At 37.2% G+C, this 15,287-nt stretch overlaps 1 protein-coding gene across 5 annotated transcripts in view; it reads left to right on the top strand.

Moving 5' to 3' along the window:
• The first annotated feature begins 163 nt into the window (after positions 1 to 163).
• Positions 164 to 15,287, top strand: part of Invadolysin (leishmanolysin-like peptidase, invadolysin) — a 67,966-nt gene continuing 52,842 nt past the window's right edge. For 3 of the 5 annotated variants that reach the window (XM_076327719.1, XM_076327717.1, XM_076327721.1), the window contains exon 1: positions 164 to 326. In XM_076327719.1, the coding sequence (XP_076183834.1) occupies positions 265 to 326 (62 nt within the window). In that variant the 5' untranslated portion in view covers positions 164 to 264. The remainder of the gene's footprint in view (positions 327 to 15,287) is intronic. The other 2 variants (XM_076327718.1, XM_076327720.1) reach the window with 1 other exon arrangement.

Here is a 15,287-nt window from a genome sequence, read left to right as displayed (position 1 = left end):
TGAATTCCTTTGTAGATTATTCTTGGAGGAGTTATCGAAACGATAGCAGAGAGCGTTTGCCATGTTCTTAGTATCGAACGTGAGTAGTGTGGCGCTGGATATCACGACGCCTATATAAATGCGCGGCGTCGGTAGGCGCGCTCAGTATGTGTCATACCTTGTAAGCGTGAGTGTCGACTGTGATGGCGGTTCTAGCGCGACTGAAGTTTCAATGCGGCATTGTCGTATTACCGCTCGTCATTATTATAGTGGTGTGTAGTGTAGATGTTGCATGTGGAATGTTCGAGCTTCGACACTGCAGTCATCAATATCCCCGGGCATACGAGGTAAGCAGTACACGAAAGAGACGATTCTCTTTTTCTTTCTCGCTCCTTCATTCTTACTGTCTTTTCACTTTTGTTGCCTGCCTGCATTCGTTTGGTAGACATACACTAGCCAAACTACTCGACTTCTCGTCGCCAGTATTATTTCCCTTCTCTCGGTTTTTTTCTCGTACAATATTTACTGTTTTTTCTTTCCACGTTTCTTCTATCGTCCCAAATTATTATTTTTTTCCCGTTATACCGATCAAATTGTATTTCGTTTCTGTAGAAAAGAAATCCGCATGATTTTAGAGAAGCGTGCGTTTCACGTGTCACGTGCTTATGCTATCTCTCTTGCATACCTGTGTCTCGTGTGCGTCCCACTTTGCTCGACCAATAAACACTACTTATTGGTCATTTAAATATTCAACATTAATCATTGTATTATTGTCGACGCATGGCCGACATTCTTATTACGCAATGTGGCGCTAATATGCTCTATTACATTCACAAATATTTTTTCAATGAGGGGGAAACAATGTCACGAGTCGTTTTTCGATGTTTCTCTTAAAGGTAGTGCAAAATTAATATTATTTGTTTCGTGAACATAATCGGTGGCTTTGTTGTGTTAATATGATTATTAAAGTACTCCCTTCCTTAGTGTCATCTGTTTAAGGTTTGAACATATTATTATGAACTGTAATAGTTGTTTTTTTCTTATGAACACAATTTGGAACGTGACATTGATCTTGTTAAGAATGGTATTCGTGAACTTGTTTTCATGCATCAGCGAACCACGTGTTTTTGGAGCAGACACGTGCCGCTACCTCTTTATTTATACGACTTTTCACTACTCGTGCTTCTTGTAAGTAGTTACATTTTAATTTTCTTTAGCTGACACAAATATATAAAGTTTCAGTCTCGTGCGTAGAATTGTTAACCTGTCGTATAAAATTATTGGTATCTTTTCACATTTAATAAAAAAACCTACATCTACAAAGGTATTGGTGTAAGTGATATAATTTTATTTTTATGTTGGTAAGTTAAAATAACGAAATATTTTGTACAAATATAGTAAATTTAACAAATCTTTATCGTGCTAAAGAAATTCTAAGTCGTATTAGTTTGTAGTTATTGTAATTGAACATTTTGATAATATATCCAATTTTATCAATATAAATACGTACTTATAATAAATCTGGTTCCGTTTGTACATTAGTTTTTAAAATATATGAATAATCTTGTACGATACATGTATATTATAATATTCTTAAAATTGATTTCGTATGAAACAGCACAAGCACGAATAAAGATTGTGGATTTATTTTACATTATATTAATATTATAATGTGCGAAGTACATATATGTTTCTATGTCCAATTTTGTAGGCATTTACATAAATAGTTTTAATATATTTGAGGCAATTGCAGTGAGTGTTACTTAAAATCTAATACTATGATGCTTATTAGGTATCCACTTGAAAAACATTGTTACTAGACGTTTAGAATAAACAAAATTTCCATATGATTACATTAATGTGTCTTTATTCAATGTGTAATGGTTGTAAATAAAAAGCTTTATTTATTATTAACAAATTAAACATACTTGAAAATGATATACTGAAATCGCCCGTCATTAAACATAGTACATATGAAACGACTTATTATTATTGCTAATAAACATATTAGATGAAGTAAACTGCATTTTAATATTTTGTAGAGTAGCATCGATTGGTTTCAACAATTCGTAATTATCTTAAAATAGATTTATCTAAATTTTCGCACAAATCAGGCAAATTATTGGTTCATTCCTTTTGTAATGTGGTCTTAAGGTTTTGCTTATTAAAAATTTTGCGTAATAGAACTTTTGTTTCTCTATCGATTGTGGCGGTGTTTGTATTACTTTTGGGCAATTGTACACACTGTTTCTATCTCTTAATTATATATTATATTATGTTTTCGCTTCTGTACATAATTTTAAAGATTTTACTATAACTTTTTTTGTTTTTATAATGGTAAATAATTATATATCGTTCTTTAATTAAAATTTGTTTCATTTTTATCATTATTACTACTTTATCACCCTCTGTGTACAGTAATTTGTGGAGTTTCCTTAATAAAACATTTAAATGACGAAGTAAATAAAGGACTGCCAATATTGGATTTTAAAAACATTCTCCGTATAGTTACAATTATATCAACTTGTACGATTTCTGGTGACAGGTGATTTTAGTACGTTATTCGTGATTATAAATATAGTTTTTCATTTACAGCCATCACATGTTGGCTAAAGACATATTAAGGTTATCTAAATTTAAAATATCTTTATTCTAAATGCATAATGGTAAAGTTTTGCAAGCGGATATCTGATGGGCATAACGGTGTAGGATTTTAAGTGACAACCCGTATATTACGTGCGATGCGTGTTTATAAATAAAGAATACGTTTATTTCAATTCGTATCATAAACTGATTTGAAATGAGTTTATGAAAGATTACAACTAATAAAGCACTGGCGAAGTTAATAGTACTTTTTTTCGCTAGAATATCGATGTTTCCATTGGAAAGAATACCAACGTGTGATAAAATCTAATAGAAGTAAATTATAGTATTACGTAAAGTGAAAATATGAATACTATTCTTAATATTCAACCAGATGGAATTAAGTTTAACACTTGGATTAAATTTAGAGAAGGTGAGAAGAGAACTTAAGCAATCAGAATAGATGCAGACATCAACTGAGAGCTTAAAGATATGTTTCAAGGCGTAATTAATCGCGAGACATTCTGCGATCAAACTGTAAAACTATTTATGTGATCTTTAAATCTGGGAAAGCAGTACCAACATTACCGAGAATATCTCGACTTCCGTCAGTGAATAATGAGATCGAGTTTGGTGGTCCGTTTTGGAAACATTCTAGGAAATTAGGGTTAGGGTCTGGTGAGTTTTTAATGGAAACACCAATCACAATATTAATTTCAGCATTCGAGTTGAGAGCTTCGTAATTGCACCGAAATGGACAAAAGTTTGTATCAATTCTAAGAACGGATACAAGAGAAATTAGAGTGTTAATTTCAATGCAGAGAAAAGTGCAACACCCACTCACTAAACTGCTCCAAGACGTAGTAGATGTAATTTTATGCAAACATTTATGAAGATCAATTCTACAAACAGATAGATTCCTGGCTAAATATTTTTGACACAGGAACACGACTCGATTACAGAAACCATGCTTTTGATTTACCCTATAAAGTATTGGTAGGGGTGTTGGTTCTATAGCCTAGTGCAGTGCATAACAGCAGCAAATTGGATACTTGCTATGCTGATATGCTAAGATTCTGACTTGTGGAAATAAATAAAAAAGTTCTACTCGATAATAAAATACCAAATCATAACATCAAAGACAATTTAGAGTATGTTAAATCTCTGTAGACATTTATCACTATTGGAACTTTTAATTCTAGGAAATTGAAGTATTGGAAGTTTCTTACTCTAAATAATTTTATGGATCTAGAATGATACAATAGGGTTGAAGGCTCTTTGACAACTAAGGCTCTAATTACTCTCATTAGTCGAACATTACTATAGATGTTGCATAAATTACATATTACAGTACAGTATATTGGCTGCCTACGATAGGAGATATCGCGATTGGTATATTATTTCTAACACTCCCTCTAATCGCTACATTTCATGTTTTAGGCCAAAGGCTTTTGTAAACTCTATGTGCTTATTTGCTACTAACGGCTTTGTTAAAATATCCACGTCGTTTGCTTTGTGTTTAAATATACTAATTTAATAAGCGAGGAACTAATTGCAAACTAATCTCATACAGAATGAGATTTCATGATTATGTGTTTAGTTCTATTATATGACATTTGCTGATTTGTCCACGCCTGAGCCGACTGATTATCATTGGAAATTTCGATGCAGATTTCTTTATTCGAGATTTCGTACAATAAATTTTTTAAGCATTTGGCTACCTTGCATGCCTCTGATATCGTTACGTATTCTGTTTCGCTAGTTGTTGAAACAACTACGTTGGATTGCTCTTTGCTTTTCCAACTAATTGTGCCGTTTCCTAAAAAAAAAGCAAAACCTGTACACGACTTTCTAACTATTTCATACTTTGCAAAATCTGCATCGATAATTCCCGTGATTTTGAGAGAGGTTGATTTTTTCCTAACAAAGTTGAAAATTTGTGGTTCCAAGTAATTGGACTTAACTAATTTTTCTCCAACTGGAACGAAAGTATTAACGACAGAACAATTATTCATTAGGAATTTTGATTTAAATATATCTTATTATTCTTATAACTAATTTTTATTCCTAATGTATATTTCGCTATTACTGAATCCCTTATCTCAAATTCTGAAGTTAGTTGTTTTTTCAAAAATTTCTCTCATTTTTACTTTTACCAAGTAGAAGAATATCATCTACATAAATTTCTACTATTATTTTACTTTCATTTTTTCCTTTATGTTAAACAAACGGTGCAGATATGCAATGGCTAAATGCCAATTTGGTGAAAACCATATGCATTTGGTCGTTTTATACCTTGGATGTTGATTTCAAATCATGTACAGCTTTTTTGAGATGGCAGACTTTTGTATTGTCCTGGAAATATCCTTCTGGCTCCTTCATATAGATATCTTCCTTCAACTTTGCACTTAAAAAAGCCATCGTTACGTCCATGTGTTCGATTTCCATATTTAATTGTGCTGCTAAGGAAATTAATAATCTGAGCGTCGAATATCTAACAATAGGGGAGAAAGTATCGTTAAAATCTAAACCATAAATTTGAGAGTAATCTTTCGCAACTAGTCTGGCTTTAAACTCATCAACCTTTTTATTATTTATAATTTAAAAACCGATTTCGATTTACTTATTTTTTTACCTTCAGACAGAGAAACAAGTTCCCAAACGTCATTTCCTTTCATCGAGGCAAGTCCCTTTTCCATTGCAAGTTTTCATTGGTCTTTATCAGGTGAAGACAAGGCTTTTTGCATGAATGTAGGTTGTTGAGATGCTGCTGTGATGGCTTGATGCCTCACCATATCAGGAAATTCCTTAACTTTCCTGTTTCGCACTGGATATATTCTATTTTCGATATTTTCTATTGGATTTTCCAACGATTGTTTTATCCGATAAATCCAACTGTGATGAATCTTTTATCTTCTGTATCCAGATACTCGCTAGTACCTGATGGTGAGGTTGGAGAACTCGAAACTTGGGTTTCGATTCCCACTGATTCTTTATCTTGCTCTTCTTCATCTTCTTGACGAATATTTGACTCATTATCAATGTAAGTTGGTTGCAAAGGATCATACGATTCTATTTGAATTTCTTTATCGATCTTTGCCTGTGCCTGTTTTTATTCTATCTTGTTTTCTATAAAAATTACATCGCGCGCCTTTGTTATTTTCGTCGGCTGTTCTAGATCAAGTAATTTCTATGTTGTCGAATTTGTACAATATTCTACAAATATGCATTCTTTTGTTTTAGGATCTAGTTTTGTACGAAGCTGCTTGGGAATGTGAACAAATGTTTTACAACCAAATACACGTAGATGCTTTAAATTCATTTTTTTTACCCGACCACGTTGATCCCCTAACTGATTTGCTTGTAGTCTGTATTTTATACCAAAATCTTTGATCGAACTTGCTGTCCTGTAGTAAACAACAGGCCTTTTCAATAATTGTTCTATTTGCCCTTTTCGCTACACTTTTTTGTTCGGAGGTATAGGATACAGTTATTTGGCGACGAATCCCAATAGATTTTCAGAATTTTTCTAAATTGTAATTTATACATTTTTTACCATTGTCCTACTTTACTGTCTTTATTTTTTTTACCGATTACATTTTCTACCCAGACCCTTGAATACTTGAAATGCCTGTGTTAAGTTGCTTTTTTTGTTTAAGATAGTATACGAAAGTCATCTCTGTATAATCATCTACGATAACAAAAACCTATTGGACACCTAAAACACTTTTTTGCTGTATAGGTCCACACGAATCGGAGTGTAAAAGTTCTAAAGGTTAATTTGCCCTTTGTCTCCCTACATGATTAAATGGTTGCCTGGTTAATTTACCATTTATTTGGCTTGGAATATGGTGAACAATTATCTTTTGTATTGGAGTGGAGGTTCTTGTGTCCCGTGTAATATGTTCAGAAGGGGGCTAGTTCTAAAGGCACCTGCCTGCTATTCTAAGTGCAGTAGACTGGATAGTATTTAAAGGTTTCAATACTAAGTTTTTTTTATCTAGGGGTAAACGGTGCAGCCACAATCCAGTTTTATTCGTATTAAGGTTCGATAAGTGTTGGTCAGGGCTTGTGATCTGCTCCCCAGTTGTTTGTAGCTATTGTTCCGAGGATACTTCACCTATTATTGCATTATTTTCTCAGGTATGAGATGTGTGTTTTATAGGTGAGTTTTTTGTCGAAGTGTAGGTCAAGCAGTTTTATGGATTTCATTTCTTTGATTGGTTAATCGTTTAGATAGAGATGAAAGGATTTGTGTGTACGTAGTTTACTAAAATTTATGGCTTCTGCTTTGGTTAAGGGAAATTTTAATTCAATAGTGTCCGCCTCTCTTCGTAGTTTCTTAAGTATTCTTTATAATATTCGTACTTAGATATTTCCCGTTACAAGCTATTGTTAGGTCGTCGTCATAAAGGAAATCATTAGCAGGTGTAGGTATTAATTTGGTCACGTCGTTTCTGACAAGAAGGAAAAGAGTGACACTTAAAACAGATCCCAGCTATGTACACCATTTTCGATCGTGGACTTTAATGTGGCTGCTTTTAAGAAAGTTGCGGACGAATGTGATTGTATTGCTGCAGAGGTCGTTTAGGATGAAAATAGAATTTAATTTAATATTATTTTATATGAAGATTCTTTCCATGCATTCATTGGTTATGCATTGTCACAGATTTGATAGTATATTATCCGTAACTGGGGGATTAGTGGTCTTATTACGATATTGATATTCTTGACTGTTATTGTAACGTGTTGCGATAGGAGTTGGTGTACGGTCTGTTTACACTCAAGAAACACACATACACGTTGGATATTCGAGATATAAATCGAATCGCTTGTCTCCAGATAATTTTTCCGATACCACAGGCATAATCGGTTATGATTGCTTCTTTGTTGCTGTGATAGCTGCTTCGATGTCTGTCCGTTGTGATAGCTACTTCTTTACTGAGGTGTGTTGGTCATTGTAACTGTAGTGTTGAAAAGAGTTGATTTAGTTGTTGGATTTTCCATGGTTCCGAATGGTCTGTTTGGTTCCTGCGATCAGGTATTTTTACTAGTATTTCTTCGCTAGTTTTCATTGCGAATATGTGCTGTCAGACAAGAAGTGCCTATAAATTGATTAAATACACTTATCGTTTTATAGATTTGACTTGTTATACTGTGTCGTTTAAAATCGATTTGTACTTGCGAACTTCAATAAAAATCAAACGTATCCGAACGGCTTGAAGGTTCGATGCAAACTGGGAAATTACTCTAAATAATTTTATGGTTCTAGTATGATACAACAGGTATAATGGCTAGAGAACCAATCATCAGAGGATGACTGAGGCTCTAATTACTCTCATTAGTCGAACATTACGATAGATGTCGTATATATTACATACATATTATAGTACAGTATATTGGTTACCTACAGCAGGAGATGTCGTGTTATTAGAATACTATCTCTAATAATCATGAATAAATTCAATATATTCTTTAAGCTGAAATTGGTAATGAAAAATGATTGCAAACCACCGTGCAAACAAGCCACAGAATTAAAAGATTACAAATGGTCAACGCAAAAGAGTACGTATCGAAAAAGTTCTCAGAATTTTTGAATAAAAAAGGAATTACTGTGTAGGGTATATTCCACAACAAAATGGAGTCGCTGAACGAGCTGATTACACTATCAATTCTCATGGAACCAAGTATAGTTGAATACAATGACGACTTCGAAACATACAAATTGTAGAAGCTTAATTGGAAGATCGTCATTAGGACCACGTTTGTTTTATGGAAGAAGTCCGAATCGAAGTCACAAATGAATTGCTACAGTGCCTATCAGACACCGAATGTAAATTTAACGAAATAAGCCACATTCCTTTTTTACCGAAATTTGAGGGTATTCAATGAAACATCCACGCAGGAAACAAGCTTGGAAGTCAGGAAAAACTGGATGCACAATCCGAGAGTTTACAAGACGACGTATTCGAAGAACAAAGCGAGACAGAAGTAGAAACAAGTCCAATGAAGATTGACACTGTTTAAAGAGAACATGGTCGGCCGAGGAAATTAAAGACCGATAAGTAAGGCTATCCTAGGAGAATCTACAGCCAATCGCATCCGGAAAATGCAAAATCCTTACCGACTGACCCGTCAGATTTACCGGGTGCAAGAGATATGTCTAGGTGCAATAAAGACGAAATATGAGACCCTGATGATAAACGAAACGTGGGAATTAGTCCCATGACCGAAAAACAAAAGAGTCCTATCAAATAAATGGGTGGAAAGCTGGGTGAAAATAAGCAACGTGGCTTAGAACAAAAATGATATTGAACACATCTTTAATACACAAGTTATCAGTTCAGTCACGGATTCGATATTATCAAACATTCAGTAGGTGCAATAGGAAAGAATTCTGAAGAAGCTATGGAAGCCAGGCACAAAGAAATTCGCTATATGAGGTCTCCTGTCGCGACCCCCACCTACGCGCTCATGTACGCTTCCTGCAGCCTCCTCCTGCAACATGACTAGTTCGCAGAAAGAGGCCATGGTCGTCCACTTCCTCTCACTACCGAGCATAACATTTTTCATAACTGGCAGCAAGAGTTCCCTCCCAATTTCTGCCACCAAGGCACTGCACCCATGAGTATGCTGCGCTGTGTATTGGTTGCCAGAACAGTGCCAGTAACGCGTTTCCTTTCTAATACGATGCTTGTATCGCTTTCCGCTGACTTGAAGTCTTGCGGGACGGTGCAGGGGCAAAGAGGGATCGGACCGCCCATCCCCACACAAGCCGCACATTCTGAGCCTTAGCCACGGCCTCTGCCATAGTAGTAGGAATAGATTTTAATTGCGTCCCTATTTCAATATGTATACGAATATAAAGCTTGGAGATTATATACTACTGTGGTTTCATTTACGCTTATATTTAATGCACAAAACGTCTGTTTTATCTCATAAGAGTTACTTAACATAAAAAACCATATTATGTAATATTAACAGTTTGAAATATAATTAATTTTCCTTAATAGAATCAAATATTTTGTATGACACAATCCGACTCTAGTCAGTTTTCACAGAAAAGTATTGAGCCTTGTTTCCCAAGAGAACAATGTTCCGAAGATATTCAAATTTGACATTCCTATTACCGCATATAAGAAACACAGAACGAACAGAAGAATAAAAATAAAAGAATTAAGTTTTTTCTTAAAGAAAAGTATATATCTGTTTAAGAAAGCAATGGATACATTTTGTCCGCACATCAACACATATTATACCTAAATTTATAATCGATCAGAAACTGATTAATTTTAGTCTGAAACATTTTTTCGTCAGACTATTGGAAATGCCTGAAAAATCGTGGCGACAGTTATTCGTTACACATTGTATATAACTTCTTTTGAAATGAATACAAAATTCATTTTCATTTATTTTTAAATTATAGTTTTATTAAATTATTTTTGCTCCTGAAAAGAATATTATTTACTTCTACTAGTAATTATATAGCCAATGCTTTCCTAGCATATTGTAAAAAAAATAGTAAAAATTGTTGTCCCGTATTAGATATAACTATTGTACAATAGTAATATGTTGCATCTACGCCAATGGGACTCTGCCTGCCACGTATTTCTTACTATTTCTCTCTATCTAACTACTCTATCTAACTATCTAACTTCTTCGTCACTCAGTTCACATGTGTCTGTAACTGCCGTGACGAATGGCGGATTACAATTGAATGTATGGGTGAGAATAGGTGTACCCCTTCCACTTTTCTCGCATTCCTGTCACGGGACTTCAAATCAGCGATAAAGAATACTGTCCGAAACATACATGTTCGGACAAAACCTGCATTATTCAGGGGTGACGCCATCGAAACCTCTGTTAAACTACTCCAGTAAAAATGGTTGGACAGTTTCGACAGTCGACTGCCTAGATGTTCTGCTACCATTGCAATAGCATGAGGGCTTCTACTTCTCGTTCCGTCCGAACCTCCTCACTCCTCAAGCAAACCTAGCGTGGGAAGTCTCGACAGAACAGTCGCCGCCTCTTCAGACATGGTCCTATAGCCGCGGGCGATCCACAGTGCCATCTATTCGTGAACCTGATGCAGTACCGTTTGACTGCCCCGAGAGACCACTAAGTCGCTAGCCCTGACGGGGACTCCGTACAGAGCTACTCGAACCCCACTGGTTGGGGAGAAGCCGATCCAGAGTGCCGATAATCCCCTCCAACATGCGAAACCAGCGACCGGAAGTGTCTCTCGAAACATTAGTGGCTATCGAGGATCAGCCGCAAATATTTCATCTGGGACTTCTCCTCGACATTAACCTCGCTTAGTCTGATCAGGGGTATGGCAGCTCCTGCCGAGGTGCGTGTATCGTCAGCACTAACGTGTTGTCGGCGAAGCACATTAGGTTAACGTCGTCAGGGGAGCTCTCAGGTCGCGGAACGGTATCGTACTCGAGGTACCACAGCAGGAGTCCTATCACGGACCCCTGCGGGACCCCGGAGTACACCTCCCACCACTCCATTCCGTTCTGGAACGAGAATTATCTGCCAATATTCGCTCCAAATGGTTGCAGCTACTTCCTCCAAACTGATGTCCAGCTCGGTAGACCAGGTGTTAGGATCTGCCAGGGGACGTGGCTCGCTCTACTCCACTATGGGGAAGAGAGCGTTGGTCACGTCGCTCAGCAACTGGTAATCAAGACTCTCGGTGATTGGAGGCGCCCATGGACGTAGTTTTTTCAGTACCACTTTGTATGAGCGTCCTCATGGATCCTGTTCGAGGATCTAGAGGAGCTCTCTCCAGCTCTGAGCCTTGGTCCGTTTGATAACGATCCGCAGAGCCTTCCGCGCTCCGTAGTAAGACCTGTACAGGAGGTTCACTATTGATGAGATAGTCACTCATCTTCACGATGAGATGATGGTGCGTGCGTGTGTACTACAACGGGCCCGAACACTGACGGTTCTTGGTGTCGCATATGCGCGCGATCATGCGTCCAAGCCGGGCTACTTCCGTCTCCAAGCCGGCTTTCTGCCGCGACCAGGTCACGGCGAGAAGACAGGCTAATTTCTACCCGCAGGGCAGCCTGTAGGATAACCATCGCAACGGGAGGAGCGCCCGCAACACCCGTCCATAAACACACCCGGGGACGGGTGGTGGAGGCGGACGCTCTACAAGAGGTAGAGGTAGAGTGCCCCTCCCCCTCACGGTTGCGGTGCCTACAAGATCTTTTTCTCCCCTTTAAATTTAATAACAGGATTCATATCTGTTCTCACGCGACTGTTTGGAATCTAAGTCCACCCGAGCAGAGTCGTCATACCCAGGTAAGTCTAATACTCTTGGGGGTCGGTAGGTGCTTCAAAATTGACTATTTGGTACTGGAGCCCCCATCCCCTGCCCCTCCAGCGACGTATCTTATCGCTGCACACCATAACTTAAGATTGGGGGTAATTTATAGAGGTACCATTCTCGTGGCCCGGACGGTTAAACCACGGCCTCTGATCTTCCTGCCGTTATGTACCATTCATAAACCTAAATAAAAGGAATTGTGAAAGGGTTGTTGCGATCAACAGAAGAATTACGATATATCAAGTGACTCGTGTTCGCCAAACCTGTATAGCATAAAGCATAGCAAGCAGTTGTTCCTATGGGGTATATAATGTTTGTCTTCTGTTCATCAAGCGACAGTAATTGCGCTATGGCGCGAAGAAGGAACGCTGCTTCATTATATCACACAAGTAATTAAGTGTATTGTGTTAGCGATGTTTTAGAAATTGTATAGAAGTGTCAGGCAGTACGCACGCAGAGCCGAATCTGATCTCGTCTCTTTTGGCGAATGCACGTTTTCCTGTGTGCCTCGAAGGAAACCCTTGTAACCGGTGATTGTAAATCTTGATTCGGAGAACCACGGTTACTAGCAGCACTAATACTGGTAGCTGATCGCGAATATTTATTTCACAGATGAAAAGTTAATTTATTATACTTTTCACCTGTTATCTTTGCCAAACAATACGACTACAATGGTAGTTCGGTGAGAGACTATGCGTAGCAAGCAGTAGCAAACTCTGTAACGCTGGGTCCACTGCAGAAGTGTGCTTCTATTCGTTACACTGAGAGTGTTAATGGATGAGGTTTGGGAGTTGCATCAACATTAGAAAGTCTAAGGAAGCGATTTAAACATTTACGACATTCGATGAGCGTGCTGCTAATCAGTGATCATCCAAGAAATGGTCTTCGGTAGCTCTTGGTCGAATAAAATTTGATTCAGAATTAGGTAAACACACCATTCTGGAGCTCTGAAATTTCAATACATAAAATAAAAAGAAGAAAACAGGAAAAGAATGATTAGGTGAAGCATTTAATAAGAGGTTAAATTACAAGCTTTTAGGATCTATCTGTATTTCACCATTATTGTACACGTCTGTACTCTACGATGGTGTACGCAAGAAGAGAAAAACGAAACGGATTCACACGTAGTAGAATATTACTACATACCTGACCCATTTTCGTCACCGATATATTTAGATTGTGTAGTGCGAATAATAATTCGTTCCTATATAGTCTTAAAAGAAATATTGAATTTTTCACACGTTTTAGAGATCTTTTCTTCAAAGTTTTTTCTTCAAAATTCAAGAAATTCCTACATGCAACTGAAATTACTATCTTATAGTTGAAGAAAATTGAACGATTTCTTGTTTCAAAATATTTAGTGAAAAATTACACGTTCGCCTGTTTGTAACAAATTTTTAGAAAATAGCTTTCATTTTCAACCATCACAGTAGTTTCTCCTCTTAAGTGAAACTCTTCGATAGTGCTATGTGTATCAAAATGATCTGTAATAAATGTAATTTACTTAAAACTAAATACAGTATTGTTTCGTTATAGGTCTTCATTCGTGTTTTGTTGTAATCTCTCTATCCTCTCCACTGCTTCTGTAATTGCCGCAGCAAGTGCGACAGACTGCTAGTGCACAATAGGCCACATAACGGCGGCAAATCATGCGATCTCCAAATTTCGTTAATCAGCTCCTATTGGCATTGAACGAAGACGGTATTCTAATTTCATTTCCTATTACCAATGCTTTCTCCTGTGATAATAAATTCGTGAGTGGATTTCTCATTGTCCTTTGTTCTAAATACCACATCTGAAGGCGGTTTTCCAAATTCCGAAAACTGTATGTCCTTCTGGTTGTTCGGCAGCTGTCTAAATTGCGTTGCACTTATCCTTGTTAAGTGAAGTGAATTTATTACCATCGTTGCACATGTGTCTGATTGCTCCACAGTTCAAACACCAAGAATCACGTTCGGTTACTTTTGTATTCAGAACGACAACTGGGATTGCATCCTCCATTTTGTTTGTCATGAATTTTCTATCTCTCGAAGACCTGCAATCCTGTACTTTGTAGTCAGGTTTGTTGCAACTGTAACATTTTAGAAATGGTCTCGGTGCGTTAAATTTGCGAGTCGTGAGTGCGACGAGCACGGCGCAACATAATATAAACAGCAAGTTGACCTACTGTTACCGGCGAGGCCTTGCACCTGGCCAAGGTAATTGACCGCCGTCCGAGAAAAGACGATCACAAGAGTCGTCCCCGGAAACAGCTAAACGACGTGCGAGGAGCCTCACGAAGGGATTCGACTTTTCCGCAGTCGATCGTCCACGTTCGGATGGACACAGCAAATAAAAAGTATATAAACGAAACAGCTCCTGCCACCATAAACTTGTTACTCTTTTCTCTTTTAAAGGTGACCCTCTGCACTTATCAGACGTATTTACGTTCCGTGTGAATAGAGCCTTATTTTTGCACGGATCGTTTCACCCCAGGTTTCCTGAATTGTGTTTTTTTTTGTCTTGCCTTTTCATCTATCAGTTTGACTTTCGAATTTTTGACAGTTGGGACGTCGTCATGTGATTCGGTCACACTACGTAGAAACTTTCAAATTCGGTTGGTAAGGTACGTAGCAATATTATCGACTGTAGATCACACCGACTTCTTGGGGCTGATCTATTTTATTTTCGCGATTAACTAATTGTTGCATCATAGATATACTAGACTCCTTTCTCATACGATATAATTGTTTGTAAAGTGTTGTTTTCCTTCTCAGACCTTTGGATTTGTAGAGATTGTTGAGAATCTCCCAGGCCTCTCTGGAAGTTTTCGCAGGTTTCATGTGACTTAGCTGAAATATTCTTTGAAATATTTAGGAATATTAAGGCTAATGCCTTTTCGTCCTTTCTAATCCACGCTGTATTGTTTTGTTCACTCCTCGGCTCAGTTTTGTTGACGTTTCCCTACAGGTCATTCCAAATGACTAAACTTTTCACGTTGAGTACCTATGATAGTTCTCATCCGTAAGCTTTTCTGCGCTATGTGTGCTATTTCCAATGGCACATTTTTCGATTAATGTATTTTCGTAATTTTCACTTTATTATTTACAAATCAGTAAAGTTAGACTGGACCCATAACTTATCACACAAAAAATTATTGTAGCAAACTCCAACTTGTGTAAAATGTGCATAGAATCATCTTACCACAGATTGCACAATAAAAACCTGTGAAGACTTACAACTGCCAAGGCAACCATCCAGTGAGCTACAAAGGCTGCATTGCTAGAAGACAACTCCAGCAAAAAATATTAACAATCGTAACACACTATCATATTCGCAGGTAACTAGAAATCTTTCACCCAACCAAGTAAATACCTCATTAGATCTAAATAATAATCATATGCCTAAT

This window comes from Ptiloglossa arizonensis, chromosome 2 (assembly GCF_051014685.1).
Source record: "Ptiloglossa arizonensis isolate GNS036 chromosome 2, iyPtiAriz1_principal, whole genome shotgun sequence".
Taxonomy (NCBI): domain Eukaryota; kingdom Metazoa; phylum Arthropoda; class Insecta; order Hymenoptera; family Colletidae; genus Ptiloglossa; species Ptiloglossa arizonensis.
The sequence above is the reverse complement of the archived record's forward strand: the minus strand, read 5'-3'. Positions and strand labels throughout refer to the sequence as shown.